At 47.7% G+C, this 21,772-nt stretch overlaps 1 protein-coding gene across 3 annotated transcripts in view; it reads left to right on the top strand.

Moving 5' to 3' along the window:
• UIMC1 (ubiquitin interaction motif containing 1) overlaps positions 1–21,772 on the top strand; it is a 39,154-nt gene that overhangs the window by 12,332 nt on the left and 5,050 nt on the right. For all 3 annotated transcript variants that reach the window (XM_059825369.1, XM_059825368.1, XM_059825370.1), the window contains exons 4-9: positions 4,556–4,680; positions 5,001–6,152; positions 9,738–9,802; positions 12,340–12,428; positions 13,358–13,437; positions 16,597–16,765. In XM_059825369.1, the coding sequence (XP_059681352.1) occupies positions 4,556–4,680; positions 5,001–6,152; positions 9,738–9,802; positions 12,340–12,428; positions 13,358–13,437; positions 16,597–16,765 (1,680 nt within the window). The remainder of the gene's footprint in view (positions 1–4,555; positions 4,681–5,000; positions 6,153–9,737; positions 9,803–12,339; positions 12,429–13,357; positions 13,438–16,596; positions 16,766–21,772) is intronic.

The following is a 21,772-nucleotide window of genomic DNA, read 5'->3' as shown; positions in this document are numbered from 1 at the left end:
ATGAGGAGCGACTGGAAAGCCTGGGGCTGCTCTGTTAGGAGAGGAAGGTGGGATCAAAGTTCACATCAGGAAAGCAGTGCCTCAGCTGAACAGAGAGCTGTTTTTTACCAGCTTCTACAACCAGGGTGCAGTCGGTGGAAATAGCAGGAGATAGATGGGTTTAAAACAGGTGAAGGAAAGTAACGCTTCACACAGCATGTAGTTAACTCCTGAAGGTTTCTGTCACAGGAGGTTGTGGAGGGGTCAGTAGCAGCAGCTTTAATAAGGGATTAAATGTATTCATGGACAATAGGTGTATAAACAGATGCTAAAGTGGACAGGCTGGGATGTTCCCGTTCATATTCTGCATACAGCATTTCTGAGTGCTGGGGATGCACAAGCAGAAGGGACCACTGAGCATGGCCAAGCTTGCCTGTACTCCCCGTACAGCACCACTTGTTAGAGCGGCCAGGCGAGTGGACCATTGCTCTGCCTCAGTGGATCCGCTCTCCCGTTCTTGCCCTCTGCAAGGCAGCGGTCCATCTAGCATGTTAAATTCAGAACGTTTTAAAATGGAAGAGATGTTGTCTCCTGCAAAACCCAAAGCAATCACTGAACAAAATGGAGCACGCCAGTGCTCCGCAAGCAGCAGCAGTTGGGCTTGTCAGTCCTCAGAGGGCTTGTGTGAATTAAATTGTTTTTAATAGAGGCCTAAGGCCATAGCTTTAAACAGCCTGGCTCTTTGTGGGAGTTGAAACCCACTGTGCATGTCCTGTGTCGAACAAGTAAGATAGCAAAGTCAGAGATGAGGGAAGAGGTTTTTTTTCTTCTTTTTCTTCTTTTTCTCCCAAAAGAAACAGAACACCAAATAAAAGCTGAAACCCCCCCCTTGGAGATGCCGTTAAAATGTGACCAAACATATGGTGCTAAGAACAGGGAGCTGCTGAAGTTGGATGTCCTCATTGCATTGTTGAGTGCCGGGTTTTGGGAGCTGGTGCTGTGCGAAAGGTGTTCGGTGTGCTCCAGAAAATCTGCGTGAGACAGGGCCGGCTCAGTAGCCCTTGTATAATGGACAAGTTTTGCTGCGTTTCTAGATGTTGAAATTCTTGATAATAGTTTTTCTCTTCCTGGGGCAAAAGCTGCCTTTTTTTTTTAGTGTGCACGTCTGCCCCCCCCCGGAGTGCAGGAGGTTGTGGGTACCCAGTGCCACTTGGTTGGAGAGCCGTCGCTTGTTTAAGCATGTGTGATGGTGGGTCTGTTCTCTCCTTTATGGGAAGCTATAATTAGACTTTTGGTGTTTGCTTTTAGGCAAATTAAGATTTGAAGTAGTAATTATTTTTTCCCAGTGTCTTTAAATAAATTCTTTGAATTGCGAGGCAAATTGGTCTTTTGTAAAGATTCGGCGCTTCTGGGTAGAGCAAATTCTTTCTCCTCAAAACTGGAAAATTTCGGATATTTGCAGGGTCTGGTTATAAAGTGTATCCTCCCTTTTTGCTTTGTTGTGGTTTTATTCATTTTAACCTAAAGCCATAACTAAAATATATCTGTGACGTTTCATCCTGACAGGATAAATGGAAACACAAAACCTAAAGAAATCTCCCTCTCTCTCTTGTTCTGGAGGAAGTCAGTGCTTTAAAGCACATTTGAATGTTTTCACTGTAATTGCACTTTGGATATGTGGAAATACTAAGATCCCGCATTTCCATTATTTTTGAGTAAATCTCTTATTAGTAAGTGTTAGAACTACAACTAGTGGGGTTTTGCATCTAATTCACTTTGCAAATGTCAAAATGGAACATAAATCGCTTAGCAAATTGCTGTATTAGCATTTAAAAAGGCTCTGAAATGGTTTAATTTGTTTAGAGCTGCAATGTCTAAAACCAGTTTCTCCCTGACCCCTCCTTCCCATCTGTGGGTTTCTTGGATGCCCTGGTCCCTGGAGACGCGCTGGGATTTCATGCTGCGTTGGGATGGACGTGTGGCGAGTGGATGTTGGAGTGTGAGACACACGATTCCCAGCCAGAGGTGTCGGTGCTTCCTCACCCAGCAGCAGGGATAGGCTTCTGTGAGGCATGTGATGTGTGTGAGCTGAGCGTAACGGAGTGTGTCTGTCCAGACGGAGAGGGGTCGTTCCTCCCAAGGGCTGCGGGGACCCTGCGCTGCCGGCATGCTCTGGGAGCATGGCTCGCCTTCGCTGCGCGCTCAGTGCTCGCTCTCAGACTGCTCCAGAGGTCTGTTTGTACACACCAGTCAGGGGCTAATGCAACACTGGGATTTCTAATCGTCATAAATTATGACCGGTGCAATCAACACCAAGTTTAGTAAAACGCATGGTGCTGAGAAATGATCAGGCGTGGAGCACAAAATACTGTCAGCTCTGGACCGCTCAGCTTAAAGCAGGTCAGGTCTCCTGGAAGGCATGAGCAGAGCTGCTCTTTGCTCTCCCCACCGTAATGCCAGGTGGATTTAAACTCGAGATTTCCCCGTCTCCGGAGCACCTACTCAACTGGAAAGTGCACTAAGTGCATGTTGTTTGTCACTGGTTTATTTGCCAGAGGCAGCATTTGTCTGGCACATTCCCTGTCCCCAGAGGGGAAATTGCTGTGCCAGGGAGGGAGAAGAAAACAAAATGTACAGTAGTAACTCGCCAAAAAATGTTTCGTTTTATTAAGCTTCATGGATGTTGATAGCCTGAGCTGGTGAACACTCGGGCGCCTGTTTTAATTTAAGCACGTGGAAAGTCTTGTTTTGTGGGGTACTGGTCACGTGCACCGGTTTTCTTGCACATGTTAAGAGTTTGCAGGATCTGGCCTGGTTGCTGTGATGGTTTGAGCAGGGAAACAAATCAGCATGCACTTACTGAATGCTTGGGAGGTGTTTGATATTGTGGAGATGCTGCGTATTACTGCCATTCTTTGGGACGGGAGCCTTCTTCGTACACTGGGCTGTAGTGTGCTTTCCATTAAAGGATGCATTTATTTTTTTTTTCTCTGGTCCCTCCTGCTTGTAACATCATAGCGTGACTTTGTCCAAGGACAAAAGATCCCCACGAGCCCTGAGTGCACTGCAGTCTGCCTTCACTTCAACCTCTTTCTTAATTTTTAAAGGAATTAAAAAAACCCCCAACCTAAAGCTAAGTGCTGATTTAGTAGGACATGTAAAGGAATCTGCAGCTGGTAATCAGAACAGTCCAAAAATGCTTCAAATCCTGCTTGGGTGGGGGAGAACCAGCCTGCCATTAGCAACGAGCTGGGGGAAGGGCAAAGCAAAGCAAAGCCTGCTGCTGTGTGGATGCACCTCAATGCAGTCGTGCCGTAATGCACAGGCTGTGCTAAGACCAGTGCAATCCCGGGCTGCTTCAAGGGAGGCTGTGCTGCTGTATTTCAGTGGCAGCTGGTAGGAAGAGGATGGGTTAGAAAACGGGAGCCTGCAACTTCTGAATGCATCTTTATCTAGGGAAACGTCTTGTCTCAAACTGGCTGCAGTGAAGGCATCTTTTGTGCTTGGGCGGCCTTCCTGTTCAAATCGTGTCTCTTAAAGCTCTTCTAGCCCATCAGAGACCAAGCCTTTTGGTTCATGCATGAGATGGTGCGTGCAGGATTCTGCCTGAAGGAGGGAGCGGGTTTTGAAGGAAATCTGTCAATTTGTTTCGAGTGAGAAGATGTATTTTTCAGCTCCTGAGAGTGCTGTTGAGTTGTTTTCCAAGCTGCACTCCATTCTGCAGGCATCGTATATTTTAAGCATAGTGAAAGTGTTGGATTGAGTCTAAGTAAGTAAGTGTTTTCCAAAGTAACTAACTGCTTTGTTCCTAAATAGCCAGTCTCGGCTTCTGGTTTGCTCTGAGTGAGGAATATTTCAGGAAGAAATTTTCTGCTGAAATAGCAGTTACAACTGTAGGAAACCTGTTTCCCATGCATGACTGACTTAGTGATGCAGTGGAGTGGTGATGTGAGCAGAAGGGGGATGCATGCCTGTGAAAGATCCTCCATAATACCACCGAGCAAGTAACATTATCCTCCACAGAGCTTTCCACCTGCGGCTTGGGGTGAACAACATGTAGCTCTTTTCCTCTGGGGTAGGTCTCCTGTAGTATTGCAGGTATCTGCATGTCAGAAGGCAGTGAGACATGCTATTTGGCTAGTAAAAAAGTGTGTTAAAGAAGACGTGTTCTTTATCCTGCCTTGCTACTGAGCGTATGCGACATAAAAATGAGCACACTTTGGAAATCTGTCCTTTTCTTCTCTCCTTGAACATGCGTTCTGCAGCTGTAGAGTATGTTATTTGATGAGGGCAAAAAAGATGTCCCGTTGTAGTTATATATCCAGGGAGTTGGAGTTTAGATTGCTGTAGAAACCCTAACTGAAGTTCCTGACTTGGATTACTTTTTTAATTTAGTGTTGCCTGCTCCAGTTTTGGTGACGGTTTTTCAGGAAAGCTGGGGTTTAGATGTTTTGCTCTGCATTCCTCCTGGGGAGGTGGGACCCTTGGACATCTCTCCCAACATGTTGGCTATACATTGGGTGTTTACATACACCTCCAGCTGTGTCTTGATATTATCCTTTTTCTTCTGCTATAGAGATGACTGAAGAGGAACAGTTTGCACTGGCCCTGAAAATGAGTGAGCAAGAAGCCAGACAAGTGAACTGTCAGGAAGAGGAAGAGGAGGAGCTCTTGAGGAAGGCCATTGCTGAGAGTCTTAATGTAAGTGCGCTTCTGTGAAGAGGCTTATTAGGGTTCTTCAGCAACATTGCTTTCTGTGCTTGCTTTGCCACACTGCACAAGGGGGCCTAGCTATTTCCAGCACAAGCTGGAACTACAGCAGTCGCAGAGTAGTTGTTTTGTACCATTCCTAGTGAGAGGTGTAGGAAGTCTAACCTCATCTGTCCCCTGTTTTGGGGTACACGGTTCTGATCTGGGGAGGGTGTTCTGCAGTCTGGGTGATGGCTGCCTGTTTGCTGGGGGAGCCCTTGCTCTGCTGATAGAGAACGTGCCTCTTGGAGAATCAACCTTTTGTTTTTCAGAGCTGTCAGCCCTCGGACTCCTCTGATGCAACCCCTCAGTTGTCTGCAGAAGCGCTGGGCATGCAAAGCCAAAGCCAGTCTCCTGAGAAAGAAGGCTCTGAGATCCTGGGAGGTCTGGCGCTTTGCCCTGACACCCCTCGCTCCGAGTGCAGCTCCCACTCACAGAGCACCAGAGCTGATGGGAATGGACAGATGGATGTTGCCCGGAGCCCCCTGGTAGTGTTGAGGAGGTTAAGCCAGGAAATCGTTGAAAGCTCACTAGTATCCAGCATAATCGTGTCTCCGGGGAAGGGCCAGCCTGTGACAAGGTCAAGTGAAAAGCCTTCCTCACCAGCAAAAAGTGATTCTAGTAACATGTTACCCAGCACTCTCAGAGACGACCTCATCTCTCTGAGTCCCACCTTTGGCAGGGTGACTTCAGGCTCCCGGCGACTGACACCTCGGAGACTGTTCACAAGCCCCTCCAGCTCTTCTGAAGCAACAGGCCACAAACCAAAAGAGCAGCCCCTGCCCTGCACTGGCCATTCTGCGGGAGAAGGTGGTGCCGGGAGCTCAGCCACGCTCTGGAAGAGCTGGACCGCGGAATGGTGTAGCAGCCCCAGGAGGAGTGGTGGAGGAGCAGGTACCACACACACCTTGCAGCCCGGGCATGCTGCCAAAGTCTATGTTTCCACAGAGCAAGCAGAGCAGAACGAGGTACCCGACAGTACCCCTGAGCTTTGTGTGCTGAATGCAGAGGAGAAGCACAAGCAGGAGGAGGCGAGAGACACAGTGCACTATTACTGGGGCATCCCTTTCTGCCCCAAAGGGGTGGACCCCAACCAGTACACCAAAGTCATCTTGTGTCAGCTGGAGGTTTACCAGAAGAGCCTGAAGCAGGCTCAGAGGCAGCTATTGCATAAGAAGGAGTTTGGTAACCCAGTTGTGCCCGGTTCTTCCTTGAGCCAAAACGAGCTTGGGAAAGGAGAGCATATAGGCAGGGAGAATGGGGTTGCTGATGATACAGAAGATGGAGACCCAGATGGGCAGGAGTGTGAGAGCATCACCTGGCTCCTCCCTTCAAAGAGGAGGGAGGCAGAGAGTCCAGGGCACAGCATGGAAGAAGAGAAGAATTCCACTTCTGATGATGAACCAACCACCAGCTACTGCCAGGTAAGAGCTTCGCCACTGAGTCGAGGTTGAGCAGTCCTGCTCTTCTGCCCATTTTAGAGTTCAGTCCCTTCTGCAAAGCAGGCACTGCTGTTTAATGCTCCTGTTAAATTTAGGGACTTCCTCCCCTAGCCACACAGCTTACTATGAAAGGGAGAGGAAAAGCGTACAGGCTGATAACCCAGCTCACAAATGGCAGGGGCCATCATGCAGCCTGGCAGTCGTCCATTAATGCACCTCTGAGATAAAGGCTTCCAGCTGACTTGTCCCTCTCAAAAGGGTGTAGCCTGGCAGTGTGTCAAGGTAGCGAGCACAGAGACGATGCTGACCACCACCAGCTCTGGCAAAACAGCTTATAAACCTGGGGCCTTGTGGGGAGCTCTGCGTTTTCCATCACCAACAGAAATGTGGCTTTCGTCTTTGCAGCGCAGCCTCTGCTTTTTGCACCTACATGCTTGTCTGCGTCCGTACGTGCTTCACCCTTGCGAGTGCTCTTTTCCCTCGTGGTCCTGCGGTTGTGGCCGGGAGAGGCTCTGTGTGCTCGCAGGTGTCTTCTGCCTGCCTGGGGTGATCTGTCATGATGGCAGTGCTCATCGTCCTTGTTCTGGTGGTTGGGCATCTTCTCTCCGGCTTGCTTGTTGGGTCTGCTAGACGCTAGGTGTCAGCCTCTGTCTCCGTCAAGGCTCTCTTGTTGGAGCGGAAGGCAGCTTTCTGTCACTGCTAAGTTTAAACAGATTGCTAGTCAGATGAAGTATTTATTACTGCTGTATTTTAGGTTTGTGTCAGCCTTTTCCAACCCTCATTTTTCATAATGACTTCACTCCCGGATCATTGTATAACTTTATCTTCTCTATGACTGAAGCCTTGGCTCTGTTGTTCCTCTTTTCAAGTGTATTTGATCATTTACCCTGGTGTTAGAAAGATACTTAACTTGTTTTGTGATATTTATATTCTGTCTTGTAATATTGAACACTTAGGAAAAATGTCATGTTTGCATTTTCTGGTTGCAGAAAAAGTGCAGAGCAGCCTGTGCTGAAATGTGACTTTTCATGACAGTGCTTTGGCTTGGGTTTAGCAGATATAGATTTAAGCAAGCCTTAGAGGTGACCTGCGGAGGAAAGAAACTGACTTGCGCCCTTTTTAATTTCTTCAGGATAGATACAAAAGACCTGAAAGGTTCTTAAGGCAGACTGCTTTTTTTCCTCTATGTCTTTTCCTTTGGAAATGGAGGTTTCATTAATCTGGAAGACTGGGGTGACTGCAGGTCTATGGAGGTGTATGCTAAAGCCCTTGGAAAGCTACAGCAGCTGGGAAGGGCGTGAACTTTTAATCAGTATTTAAAATTGTAGGGTTTTTTTTTTATATTATCCGTTTAATGCTAATGCCTAATTAATTCTTGGGGAGAAAAGAGGTTTTAGTGGTGCTGAGTGGAAACTTGTAATGTACTTATCCTGACCACAAGAGCTCTCTCAAAGAGCCGTAACGTGTATGTAGATGTAGTCTTTCTGATATTTTTAAGGTGAAAAAATAAGGAAGGAGGAGGGGGAGCAGACTTTAAAATTTCAACCCTAGCCCAGAATTTGCCAGTCTTTTATTTACTTGAGAGAAAATAATTTCTAAATGCCCTTTCATCTGCCTTATCACTCCCAGCTTGAGAGGTTGCTTGCTTCTCTCGCCTCTCTGTGCAGTCACACACTGGGGCCAGCGCAGGTGATTTACTTGCAAGATCGATATGTTTGATGTTTGCTTGTGCCTTGTCTCCATTTTTTTCCTTCTATCAAATACAATTCCACCAGCAATGACAAAGAAGGGGCCCAGAGCAGTCGTGTCCCCCCGTGTGCTGCATGGCTTGGAGACCGCTGCTGCCTGTACTGCCCTGGGGGTCCCCCAGTGACACCAGGGCTGCTTTGCTGCTGGGGACGGTGGGAGATTTTAGGCTGTGCTGAGGCTAGAAACTGCCTGTGGAGACTCAAAGCTGTCCTTGGAAAAGCCTTGTGCCGTGTGTTGTACCAGTGAAATGAAGGTGCAAATGATGTGCTCCAGGGAGCCTGCCCGTACCCCTGCTTTGAAACCCTCACCTGGAGCGGGCAGAGACCTTCCACCCTGGCATCGGCCGACTGCTGCGACTGCCACCCACAGCCAAGGGATGTTTGCACAGAGCAAATCCTGGTTGTCAGGAGATCTCATAGCCTGTGAGCCTGCACTAACGAACTTCAGTGCTAATAGAATCAATTCCTTCATAGCCTTTCAAGTAAGGTTAGGGGACTCTTGGTCTTTAAAAGATTCAGAGGGAAAAGACCCCATTCTGGAGAGTTAGTCTGGTGACCTGAATTAATGCCATACCTTATAACATATGTACTAGGAAAAACAGAAACATGGCCCAGTATTTGTGACCAGGGCAGAGGCATTGTTAAGATATGCATGGTTCAGGAAAAAGAGAAATAAAAATAAAGGAAGAGGTGTGGTATTTTATGTTTAATGATGAGTTAGGCTGTGAAGAAATAAAGAACAACGTAGATAAAACAGAATATTTGGGGGTTGGAGTCACTTTAGGGAAATCTGGCAGGAGGCTTTGTTTTGGGGCTTGCTGGGGAAGTACATCAGACATCCTGGAGTGGAGCTGATCGAAGCTGAAACCTATGGTGGAAATAAAACTCAGAGAGTTTAATAGGCTCGAGAAAGGGGCAGGAAAACCCCTTGGATTTCTTTGAGAACTAGCATGAGAAATCGTGGGCCTGACAGTAAGGACTGCTAATAAACTGTTGTAATTCCACCTGATTAGAGAATGGCAAGTGTAACGTGTACACTGAAGAAGAAGAAAGGGATCTGGGTAATGACTGGCATGTTAGCCTGACCTTGGCAGTGCATAAGGCTTTTGAACAAATTTTAAAGGAAAAAAATAAGTGGAGTCGTAGAGCTAGATGAAAAACAGGATAAAATGCACATGGATTTACCAGCTGTAGATTGTGCAGGTTAATCTGTTCCCTCTCTTTGATGGGACAGCTGATTTCCTAGTCAAGAAAAATGCAACACATCTTATCTGTATGAAATTTCAGAAAAGTACTTCTCGTGGTCAGACATCACCTGTACCAGTTGATCAGGTCATCCCGGCTCAGGCAAATAGATTTTAAACTGGAGTAGGAGAGAGCTGCTGGGGTGCTTGAGGGAGTGCAAGGGGACACTAAAAACCTTGGATTGTTTAGCTCAGCACAAATGGAGGTGGAGAAGAGCTCTGGTTGCTGCCTAGAAGTGCATCAGGGTAGATGCTAGGAACAGATTCTAGGATAGTGTGGAAGGTGATGGACACGGTTAGCATGAATGAATGGCCACAGACTGTCCAGGAACATGTCTGGGCAGCAAGGTAGCAAAAAGTACTGCCAGACGTTATTGGAGAGAGCTGCTGAAACACCTTACCAAGAGGAGTGATGGAGGCAAAAAGCTGACTAGGTCAGGATGGATACTTAGCCATTTCCAGAAAAAAATACGTAACGGATTGGGTGCAATGCCATGGACAGAATCTTGACGACCCAGCAGATCCTGGTTAGCTGTGTGCATTATTTTATATAATACCGGAATTTTACTTTCCAGGCCTCCCAGGTGCTGACTGCAGAGGATGTGCATGAAGACAGGGAACCCATGCAAATTTCACAGAGGTGAGTAGGGCGATTTCAGAGTGTGGGGCCCACAGACTTGCTCTGGTGACATGTGCTCTTCTAGTCTCCTTGGAGCATTTTGGGGCGCGGTCTTACCGGGGCTTGCTGCAGGGCCTGGCAGCAGGGCTTGCTGGAAAGTCTATCTGCAGTCACTGCTGTTAGGCATCCCTGGAAATACATGGCTTTGGAGCAGTGCGGGAGAGAGGTGGGACACAACTGGGGAGAAGAGATCGGTTACTCTTGTTACTTCATAAAACATGCAAGGTGCATCCAAGTACAAGGACTTGATCTTTGCCCTCTGAAGCTAATGTGATGTGGTGCAGTAAAGCTGTGGAGATGGGTAGGTGAGCTGAAGGTGAGTTATAGTGATGTCATCATCTGGTCTGCCTGGGAAGGTGCATAGGCAGCATGGTGGAGGGTTTACTGGATTTCTGTGTGTATTTTTATGTTCTTGCCTTACTGTTGAAGAGGAAAGAAGGGAGGAGGAAGCCAGACGGCACTGCCTATCAGCCAAAGATAGAGTGCAGTGCTCCAGAAAAGCCAGATGACAGGTGTGGGACAAGTCAACATGATTTTCTTCAGATTTAAGCCTACTCCTCTTTTCCTTTTTTTTTTTCCTTCTCCTTCCTGTGGGATGCAATTCTGCAGCAAAGGCTGTGGGAGAAGAAGGGCAGATGGGAGAGGATTCAAGGAGCAAGTTACAAGAGAGGGCAGATAATGTCATGTTTTTAATTTGCTGGGTTTTATAATTTAAACCTGCTTTGGAACCAAACTGCCAATTTTCCTCTGATCTAACAGCATTTGGCCTGAGCAGTTAATATCAATATGCAGAGTACGAAAATCCCTCTTGCTTGCACCTTTCTAACAAGCTTAAAGCTTGTCTTGGGGAGCAGGAGGAACCTGCGGCTGCCGTTGCTGCTGAGGCTGATGAGTCTGTGACAGTTGAGGTCTGAGCTTGTGTGCTTGTGTAGAAGGCACCGAGGTGTGTGCTCTGCAGCGCTGGCCTCCCGCCTGCTTAAGGCAGAAGAGGCTAGGGCTGAATGTGAAAAGAGCTGGACCTCTTTCCCCTGGTGTAGCTGATGGGGTTAGTTTGGGACATTCCCCAAGCCGCCCAGGAGCTCCTGGCTGCCCCCGTCGGGGCTGGGATGCATCTGGGTGCTGCGGCCCCTCCTTGAGCAGCTGGCACATCTGCAGCAAGGCAAGAAATGGCTGCGGTCTTCGCAGTTTGGTGCACATTAAGTGTTGCCATCTGGCTCCTGGTAACTTGCCAAGCGCAGTCCTCTCTCGGGTAAGGCTCAGGCACCCCGGCCGGCTGGCCTCAGCAGCACTTAATAGGAAAACGTGGCTCTGAGCTGTCTGGAGGTAGTGAAGCGGTTTTGGAAGTGGCAGCAGTGAGAAGAGGCCGCTTTGCTTTCTGTGGGCCGTTCTGCCTGATTGTTTTACGCTTTGTGCGGAGCACGATAGATTGGGGTTTTAATAAATGATTATAGGCTTTGTTACCAGGAGATAGTTGGTGTAGCAAGAAATGTGGTTTGACTTCAAATTGATTAGCCCATTTTATAAATGTCATAGCAAGTTGTTTTGTGTGAGTTCTTTTGAAGTGAGCCCTGATGTTAGATGCAGAGTAAAACACGCTCAGCCTGGATTCATAACAAATGCTTTGAGATGCTTTATTTAGAGAGAAAAGCCACTTGTGATTTCCTATCAGAATTTTGTTATTTATCATAAATCAACAGTGGCTGTTCTCTCTAAGGGCTGTGGTTGAGCTTAATAAATCTTCTATTTGTCAGTATGGGGATTCATGTTTTTAAAGTGTGTTCTTGCATATTTGATCAGACTAATCAGAAAGTCACGCAAAGCGTGGAGTGTGTCAGCATGGGTGCCAGACTTACTCAGCAATGCCTGCCTGTTTCGGAAAGACACTGTGCAGTGGGGGGGGGGGAGGAAAAATATAGGAGGAATACGAAGGTCAAAATGAGAGGAGCGGTACCCGGTGCTGCTTGGAGGAACTGCCACACTAATGTTGTTAGGACTTTGCTGCAGGGAAGCCTTGCCTTGTGTTGCATCCATGCTGCTTCTGGCTGCCATGCACACCGATAAGGAAGAAAATTAGCCTTGTGAGGAAGGAAAAGATAATGTGGGGAAAAGCAAGTCTGTGTCTTTCCTCTCTGAGGATTTCCTTCCCCAGACAGAAAGAAGTGCTGGTACCTGCACAACTCCCAAACCTTCCAAGAGTAGAAAGAATCAAGAGTCCCACAGCTGTGAGCAGGTGTTTTTGCTCCCCTGACATGAGATAGTGACCCTTCATGCCTTTTTGTCAAGGGCTTGTCGAAGAAAAAATGTTCCCTTTGGGGTTTTTGCTTAGGACAGCATTTTATACCAATATTTTACTGTTATCCTGGTCATTTCTGGCTATCAGATACTGACCACTTGGAAATTCTGGCATTGCTATTCTGAATTGCATGAGACAGGTGGGTGTGTGCTGTCACACCTACTGGATTGGAGATTTATTTATATTATATTTATATTTTGAACAGCATCTCCGTGTTGACGTCACTTGGCAGTAAAAGGAGCCCAGATATTGCCACAGAAAATTCTGCTGAAGAAGAGATCTCTGTTTGCCCAGGTAAGAGGCACTTGAGAATGTTTTGAATTTTGCACCAAAAGTTACACACTTATAAAATTCAAAGAAGAGAATAGAATTTTCAAGTTATTTGAACAAAACAAGGTTTCTTTCCCAGGTCTGTTTGTCAGGGCTGAAATTATCCAGATAATTTAGTTTGATTCCCTGGTTTTGGACCCATTTCCTCAAAGACAGTTCTGTGACCAGAGATTGCTGGGGACTTGCTGCTGAAGAGACACCAGGATGTAGGTCAGTACGGAGGGATAACTCAAAATAAGGTGTCAGGAGTGGCCTCTTCAATGCAATCAAGAATTTTTCAGATTTTTCAGTGTCAAGATATGTGTAAAGCATAAGAGCTGAAATAATTTTTGTCTTACATTAATTCAACATACCTGGGACCAAGGAGTTTTTCTTCCTTGGTCTCTCCTACCATGTTTGAGATTTTCCAGTCCAGGGTTTTAGTGAGAAAATTAGTGAAGAGACCACTCCTGTTCACGAGCAGCTGTAGAGAGAGAGAGGTCATGGTGGTGCTTGGAGGCATATTTTGTTGCTAAGGAAGACGTGAAGGTCTAAAGAAGGTGTGACTGTGAGGCAAACAGAATGGGAGCTCTGTTTGTCTTGATGTGAGAGAGAGCTCTATTCTTGCTTTGTCTCTATCCCAGCAAGTGTCCCATGCACTTTCCCTGTGTCTAGTCTCACTCCCCATGAAGCCGCAAAGCTGCAGTGGCTTTGTCCTCACGCCACTGTGCTGTGACTTTTAACCCTTCATCCGGCTGTGTTGTGGTACATTGTCTGATAACATTTGTGGCAAGTCTAAAAAATGTTTTGAAACTGTGAAAACACTGCTAAGAAATGGGCTAAGTTACATCAACAAGTGAGGGGATAGTTTGGGGGCTGCAAACCGGCGTTAACACGGAGGCTTTTTTCTGCAGAGACCCAGCCGAGTCCATTGGAAGCTATTGAGGCGGAGAGAGGAGAGCTGTGCTCGGGCAACAGAGATGCACCTATGCAGGTAAAAGAGCCTGAAGCTGGGGAAGGGTCCTGTTTCCAGTCCTGCCTTCTAGACCTTGGTTCAGCTGGGCTGTGGTAGCATTTCCCCTTGGGTGGCTGGGAGCTTGGGCTTCTGCTGTTGGGATCTTCACAAACCAGTTCCCTCTTCCCTTTTCTCCACTGCTTCATAACTCCAGTCTCTTTTGGCTGGGGGCTGCGTGCATCTGCTTCTGAAGCCTTTCAGTCCTGTAGCTGGAGAGTTGTTATCAATTCCAGCTCGTTCTTTTGTACCACGCACACTGCTGTGCTGGAGGATGCCATCAGTATGGACGGCAGTGCTGTTGCTTGCCCATGCTCAGAGGTATAGTGCTGTGATGGTCAGCGATGCAGAGGGATCCCAGGAGCTGTGAGGGGAGTCCTAGTAAACCTCAGTCACTCGTGCTGGTGGTGGTTTGCAGTCCAAGGAGAGTGACCTGAGCCCAGGAATCTTGGTTTCTGTGCAGTAATAGTTAATAGCAGTAGTCAGTGGCAGGGCCATCCTCTTACCTCCTGATGCAGATGTGCGCTGTTGTGCGGCTCCTTTCCCCATGTTGTCACACCTGTGCAGCAATTGCTTTGCAGCTGTTGCTGTACCGACATCTGACTTCAGTTCCTGCTTCTGATAAAACTCCCTTTGTCTATTAATTTAGAGAGCAATATCAAAGGGGTTGCCAAGTACTCCTCTGGCAGGGTACATGAATACAGAATCGTACAGCTCTTGACAAGAGGATTCATTTGTGGAAAGCTCATTCTGGGAGTCTGCAGCTTGTACAGTGCATCTGCAGCTCCGATGTCTCATTGTCACAGGCCTCTTAATAAACCAGCTTCTGCTCTTGTGTGCCTTTCATTCTGCAGGTATCTCAAAGCACTGCTCAGTCAATTAGAGACCGCAGCAGGGGGAGGTGGCAGTCCTGTACTGAGCCAGGTAGCCGCAGCCATTGAAGCATGTTCATGACCCATTTGGCTGTGGCCAGGACACTGCTCTGTCCCTTGTGCTTTGCAGAGGGTGCCCCGGGTCTCACACCTCCGCCTAGACGGCACAAGGTGTTCGGGAGCGGTGCGGGGGGCTTCCTAGGGATTGCTCGACAACATTATTGCTGGCAGCAGGTACCAGTCTGGAGCCCGCAGCCCTCCAGGAGGACGACAGAAACAGCTACCATGTGCATTAGCGGTTAGCATGAAGCAAGCGTAGACCACTGGGACTGACTTATTCCTAGCAGTTGCTGAGCCAAGACACAGGAGCCTTGTTGTTGAGCTCAGCCTCTAGCATTGCTCTTGGCTGGCTGTTGGCTGCAAGTACTATGTCTTGTAGGCGATTTCCTCTGCTAAAGAGGAGAGGCAACAGTCTCTGCCTCTAACAGGAGTGATTGGTTCTGCAGTTGAGGTTTTCCAGGCTGTTACAGCAAGGTTTTGTACAAGTAGTTTTGGGACCGTTGTGTGTTTTGTTACAGAATGTTGCATTTCCATTTAAAATTAGTAATTTACCACCGAATGTAGGCGGCCAGGGTGTGCAAAATCGGTGATCTCCTAAGATTGCTTTAAAAATGGCAGCTAGAAGGAGCAGTGCCTGCTGCTTTTCCCATCATATTTTTTGTGTGTTGTCTGACTAGGATAACGCAGGTTTGATCTGATCATTCATATTTGACACATCTTGTTTTTTACGACTCCTCCGTGTGACGCCCCACGGTGAGGACTTCACAAGATATAGTGACACTGAGATGTGAGAGCAGGGTATGAGTGCTAATGCTGTAAGTGATGTACTTCAACAGCCTGTGTTCGGCTGGAGGAACTCTTGTGGCAACTCCTCCCCAGAAATCCAGGGCAGAGAGCCTCCCTGGAAATGAGAGGGGTGTTCCTGGGGCTCGGTGCCGTAGCTTGTCAGCTGGTGACTGGGAGAAATGCATTTTGTGAGTCCGCTTCTTGGTTTAAGGCCCAGTGCTGCAATTTTTTGCAGAGCTCCTCTGAGTCAACAAAGCACCCTCCTTCCCTTTAGGACATAAAAATAAGGATCAGACCCTCATTTGGAAAAGCAAGTAATAAACGAGCAATACAACAAAGTGTTCCAGTGGCACTGAGCATCTTGGCTGACCCCAGTTACTGCTTCCTTGAAATTATACTGTCAGAGGGAAGCAGACAGCAGTTTAGCTGCATACTGTCTACATGTCACTGCTTAGTCCTAAGAACAGAAAACTCTCCTATATTATTTTCCTATAGATTTCTTCTACATGGTTAATACTTAAATAACTTTTTTTAATCACTGTGGGGGGGAAAGGGTTCTTTCTTAAACGTGGCGAAATCTTGTAGCAAGCCTGACTAGGCAGAGATCTATTTATGAGTGAGATGGCAGCAGTCTGCTGTGTCTTGGGAACATCAATAGCACAGGGAGCAGGCTGTATCTCTGCGGGTGGGTAGCGGAGCACCTTTGCAGCTGCGTAACCAATGCAAAAAAAGAGTATCGGCAAGTGATAATGGCACCTGGAGAACAAACACAGGCTGTGACACTTTGCCCTGGCAAAAAGCCACTGCTAGTAATTTTGTGTGACATGGATTTTTAACAGTATTGCCTCTCTCCTTGATCTGTGTCCCCTCTGATGACTGCTCCAGCCACCTCCTCTAGAGAGGAGGAGCTTCCCAGTGATCTCTCCAGACTCCCTAAGAGCACAGCAGCCTCCTTTCATCCTGGGGGAAGCTGTGTTCCCAGACAGTGCTGCCTGTGTAGTGTGGATCATGTCCAGAAACTGATGAGCACAAGTCAGGTGTTGAAGTTGTGCTTTGCCCCATGAATTTTCCATCAGTTTTGCTTCTGAGCTTTCCTGATTAATGGAAGCTTTGCCATTTTTCCACGGTAGTACAGGTGATGTTTGCCTTAAATGGTGTGCACGGCTGTGCAGGGAGGTTTCACCATGATTCAGCAGGACATGTTGCCTTTGGAAGAAGAATTAGTTATTACTGCTGCACAGTTTACTCAGACAGTGGTGTCATTTCTGACTGGTATGTGATGAAGGGAGAATAAAACTTTCCAAGAAAAACTGAGTCTATGGGAGGGTGAGTAGCTACCAGACAGCACAGAGCTCTGCACCTAGCAGAAAAAGAGAAAGAGCACAATTAACTGTCTGGCTAATTTTTTCCTCTTCTTCCTTAGGCTGATGGAGATGAAGATGCTGGCAGGACTGTGTCTGAGTGCAGTCCTACAGCTGCTGACCATGTGTCGTGCCCGCTGTGTGACCAAGCCTTTCCAGCTACAGAGATAGAGCTGCATGCCATGTACTGCAACGGCATCGCGGGAGAGGAGGCTGGCAAGGACAGTCCAGGTCTGCCAAGTGCTGCTTCTGTGTGTTTGCTCTTTGTGCTCGTCCCCCTTTCCTATTACTCGCGGTCAGGTGCTGCAGTCTTGTCCCTCTCGAGATATTTGGTGCATGGTTGGCATGTAGGGAGGTTCATTCTCTCTCTGAGCCAGCCAGGAGAGTGTTATCGGAGGCTCCTGTATTTCCAGCACCTCCTGGACAGAGACATCTTCTCTCTGATCGACTTTATCACATTATTAGTCCCTTGGAAAGTGTCTGAGCCAAATATTACCCCAGGATCTAGCCCTGGATGCTTCAAGCAGTACTCGTAAGACACATCTATTGTGTGTGTTGTGAGGACCTGCAGAGAATCTACTAGTGGTAGAAAATGGCAGACTCCCGAGCCACGCGGGTGAGCGTCCTTCAGGGCTCTCGAGAAGGGAGAATGTTCTGTACCACTCCAAGCACAGCCTGCATTCTGCAATGAGTCTGACATTTGTATGTGCAAAAATGGCTTGTTCAGCTGCAAGAGATTGCAGAAAAGTTTCCCTCTTGTTCCTCTAAAATTGCAAAATGATAGCTATCGATCTGGGAGCTTGGATTTTTCTCCTTCATGTGAAGAGTGAGGCATAGAATCATGGTCAGAATGCCCATACTTAATCCTCTTTGCAGTCTTCTCCATATTGTCTTTTTGTAGCCAACCTTTGTAGAGCTTAAGTGAACAAATACACCAGTTGGTTATCAACATATTCAATAAGTTATGTTTAGCTGGTGCTTGAAATGTAAAGTCTGTGTTAGCGCAATATCAGGTAATATCAAAGTAGTAGCTTGTAATAAGATTAACTTTTCAGGTTGTGAATATATAATTTTCAGTTACATACTGGGTTATTAAATGCAACCTAAATCTATGATGTTTAAGTAATTTGAGCAAACAGGAGCTAGTACATGAACTGTAACTTCTGCATTCCTCTAGCAGGAGGAAGTTTCACCATGTACTCTTAATGCAAGTTGATGTAGTTTTAAAATACAAGGTCCCAATCTTTGGGGATATGACCTGGGTCCTGTCAAGATAACAGGAGCCAGAGTAGTGGCTGATACTGCTTGGTGCTGAATTTTGGTGGGGAGTTCTCTCTGCGGGCACAAACCAGCTACTAATACAAAGGGTTCAGCTTAGGCAAGTCACAGATTATCACAGTTCCTCTCCCATCCTCAACTCTGATAAAGGTCTTATACGCACTACAAAATGGAGCAGAATTTTTAGCATGCCTTTTAGCAGGAATGTCTTTGGCCCTGTGGTAATCGGGTCCCCAGTGTGGCTGGACTGTGAGTCTATCCATTGATCCTGGGGAATCCTGACTGTGATCAGGAAAAGGCTTTGAATTCTTTGGCAGTGCGAGGGAATTTGTTCTTTTCTTTGGTGTTGGCTTTCAGCAGGACAGAGTTCAAGGCTGGCCTCTCCACTCTGCTTCCAGACTGGTCTCCTTGGGGATATTTGTAAGGGTAGTTATTTTGGAATTGCTACTCTGCTGTTCTGGCTTGTTCAGAACAATCCCCCCATAAGAAAACTGGCCTGGAATGAAAGGGATTTTGGTCTACAATAGTGGCTTTAAGCAGAGCAATGGTTTTGGGACAAAATCACAGTAATTTGGGTTTTCTATTGCCAGTTATTCTAGTATTTTCCCTGTAGAGACCAGGCTTTAGTATCCGTAACAGTCTGTGACACCTGTGTTGGTTGCACCAAGACTCTTTGCAGGACCGTGGCCTTCCTGGACTTGGAGCAGCAGGTCACACGGGGCAGAATCCTGCCTGCCTGCCGGGGCTCCGGCTTGTGAGGCACCTCGGTCCGCTTCCCAGCTGCTGTACAAAGGCAACAGTCACCCAGAGAGGTCTCAGCTGATGGGCTGGTCAGTGGGGTTGGGGTTGAATAGGCAGGGATGATGTATAGCTCTGAGCAGAGGCCAGACAGTAGCCTGGCACAGCTGTGCAGGTACAAAAGGACTCTGTTTCCAGGGCTGTTACCTTGGCATCTTTCACTAGCACAAAATCCATAGGTAAAGCTAATGCATGGGGAAAGAAGAGGTGGGAGAATTGTCTTCTGAAGCAAATGCCAGCTCCTGTGTGGGTCCAGAAGCTGTTCTCTACTGCTGCAGTGCCTTGTACTCTTGGCTGGTTGCTGGCTTCCTCGAGAGCACAGTAACAATCTTGTGTGAGAGAAAATCAAAGTTCTGCCCTGCAAGCCATGTCCTGGTCTGTTAAGAAAAGACGGCTTCAGTTTTCCTTTGGTGCACTGGGTCAGGGGTTCCTGGTCTGTCTTCGGACTTATTAATTGGATTTACTCCTGATGTCTCTAGAACTGCAGATTATGCAGTCCTGCAGGCTATAGCTGTCAGTGGTTTTCATTTTAAAATTACAAAAGGATGTGTTCTTGCTGATTTTACTTCTCCTCTTCCCTCTTCTAATCATGCACCAAAGTCTTTCAGTGTTTTGTATCAGGAGGCTGGCTCAGTCCGGCTGATATTTAAGGACAGGTTTTCAAATGAATTAGCTGGGCAAGATGAGTTACAGTTGCTTCCCCTATGTATGTACATGGTCGCCCTGGCTGGGTGCCCAGACCACCACATACCTGGGCAGTATGAAAATCTGATCATGAATTTCCATTTTCCTGTAGTCTGAGTAAATAAAAAAGAGCAGCCTGCTGTTGCATTAGCTACTGTACCAAGCCGGGGAAGGTTCAGCTCCCAGGTTTCCAGCTCAGTGACTGGTGTTAATTCCAAGTGAATGAGTGGAACCATGGAAGTGCTGTGGCAGCTCCCTCTTCCTTCATGCATTCGGCTGAAGGGCTCGCTTGTGTGAGAGGGGCTCTCTGCTGTATCCATCGCCCGCTGCTGCTGCTGACGCAGGAGTCCGCTGGTCTCAGTCTGGAAGCGAGTCTTGGCCGCTAATGAGCACAGCAAGTAGTCTCGAGCTTTGGGACGTACTCTATTCCTCTTGTCCTCCATCTATGCGCTCCCAACCTCTCAGTTCCCAAGTGAGCCCATAGAAATGAGGATTTGGTATATCCCTTCCTCCCAAAGCGTCGAATGCAATGTGATGCATCTGTCAATCTTCAGTGGCAGCACTGGTGCTGCTAAAAAGCTCCTGACATCAATAGAAGTGGCACTGATACAGCAGAAAGAATAACAGAATGGGTGCAGAGAAAAGCTTCATCACTTCTGAAAAAGGACAAGATGCTGGTGAGCCTGCCACTAATAGGATTCTGCACAAAAAGTGGTACAGCTGGTAGTGAGGATGGGGAGGAAGCTGGTGCAGTGAACCGCAGGTGGGTTGTGTAGCGAGGTGAGGAGCTTGGTGGCTACAGCCTCACAGCTCTGCATGCCAACCTCACCTGGCAGCCCCAGGAGGTGCGTGGCGTGAGTGTGCTGATGGCAGGGCTGTGCTGGGGAGGGTTTGCTCCTCTTCTCCAGGGTGCGAGCTGGAGCCAAGCAGGTCAAGGATGACTTGTCAACCAGAAGAGATGCTGAGCTAGGGAAGAGGTCTTTCTTGGGCTACAGAATGTGTCTGACCCAGCAAAGAGCATCGCATCTGGCAGATTTACGAGTCTCCCATCACAGAGTGGGTCAGCACTGCTCTGTGGTGGGGATTTTCCCCACAGGAAGTGTTTCCCCAAATTCTGAACTCCCTTCCTGCAGGCAGCCAATGTATTTTGGCAAGGGTTGTGCCTTGCCAGCGTTTGGGAAGATGTGAAGGGGGGTGGCTGGCTCCGGTCTCCCTCACTGTGCCTGTCGCACGGCTGGCCCCGTTCTCTCTCCTGTGCCTCTGCTTCCAGCAGCACAGCTGGGGGTCTTCCCCTGGGCAGCTGCAGAGCTGGTCCCAGACATCTCTAATGGGCCCATTATGCCAGATGTGTTCACTGCTTTTTGGAAGAAAATAGAACTGATTAACACCTGAGCTGGTGCACGAGGCTCCCAAGATGGTGTTAAAGGAATATTAATGAGTGCACGCTGATTTGGAGAGCAGCTTTCACCACACTGTCAAATGCACATGTTAGTTGGGTTGTTGGGAGGCTGGATGGCCTGGGGGGTGGCCGTTGTTATCAGTCCTCCTAGTCAGGCTGCCACTTCAAATCTGGGCCAGGCTAAGTTAAAGAGAGACGTCCACTTCGGTGCCTGTGACAAATGAGCTGCTGGTATCAGTCATCGCCTACGAGACAATAGCCACATCCAAGGAAACACTCAAGCTTGTTTCTTCAGTGTGGATGTCTCCCATCAGCCTCAACAGCTCCTGAGCATCTTGCTGGTCGTGCAGATCAGTGATCGCTACTAAGGGAAAGGCCATGTTTTATCAGCATCGTGGATAGATGCTGGGGTTGCCTAACACTCTGGAAATGGGGTTTTGCTAAAACTCTGAAGGATTCCCTTTGTTCCACACAAAATTTTGTGCATCCCTTTCTTTATCACAGATGATCTGCCAACAATAACAGGTTTGTCGTGCCTTTACCTTGGATTCAGGCCTTTCTTCTAAAGAGAGTATGGGAAGCAATGTTACCGGGCTGTCATACAGCTTCCTGCATTGTCCCCTTAGCCAGCTTGCCCGAGAGTGCTTACTGTGACATCTGGTTTGGAGCTGGAGTCTTGAATGTCCCTAGTGAAGCAAGCTAAGCTATCTGATATGTTCCCTGAGGATCTTTGCTGGTGGCATGTCAACAGAAATACACTGAGAGGAATTCGACTGAAAGAGACAACGCTCCAATGTGCTCCCTGCAGATGCCTGGAGAGCAGGTTTGGAAAGGCTGCTTGGGCTTACTGAAGGAACAGAAATTGTTGGACCTGTCATCAGCATGCTGGTCAGCCGCGATCTCGCTGGCTACCCACCTGTGTTGGAGCTGGCCCTTCCCTGCTGCCGCTGGAGAGCAGCACCACTGATACTTAGCCCTGGTAGAGATCTTCACTCAGAGGCCCCACAGAGCTGTATGCAGACAATAGCAGTGAGTGTAGGCTGATGTTGTAACCTTCCCTTTCCAGCGGGAGCTGTATC

This window comes from Gavia stellata, chromosome 16 (genome assembly GCF_030936135.1).
Source record: "Gavia stellata isolate bGavSte3 chromosome 16, bGavSte3.hap2, whole genome shotgun sequence".
Classification (NCBI taxonomy): domain Eukaryota; kingdom Metazoa; phylum Chordata; class Aves; order Gaviiformes; family Gaviidae; genus Gavia; species Gavia stellata.
This window is presented reverse-complemented; position numbering and strand designations above follow the sequence as displayed.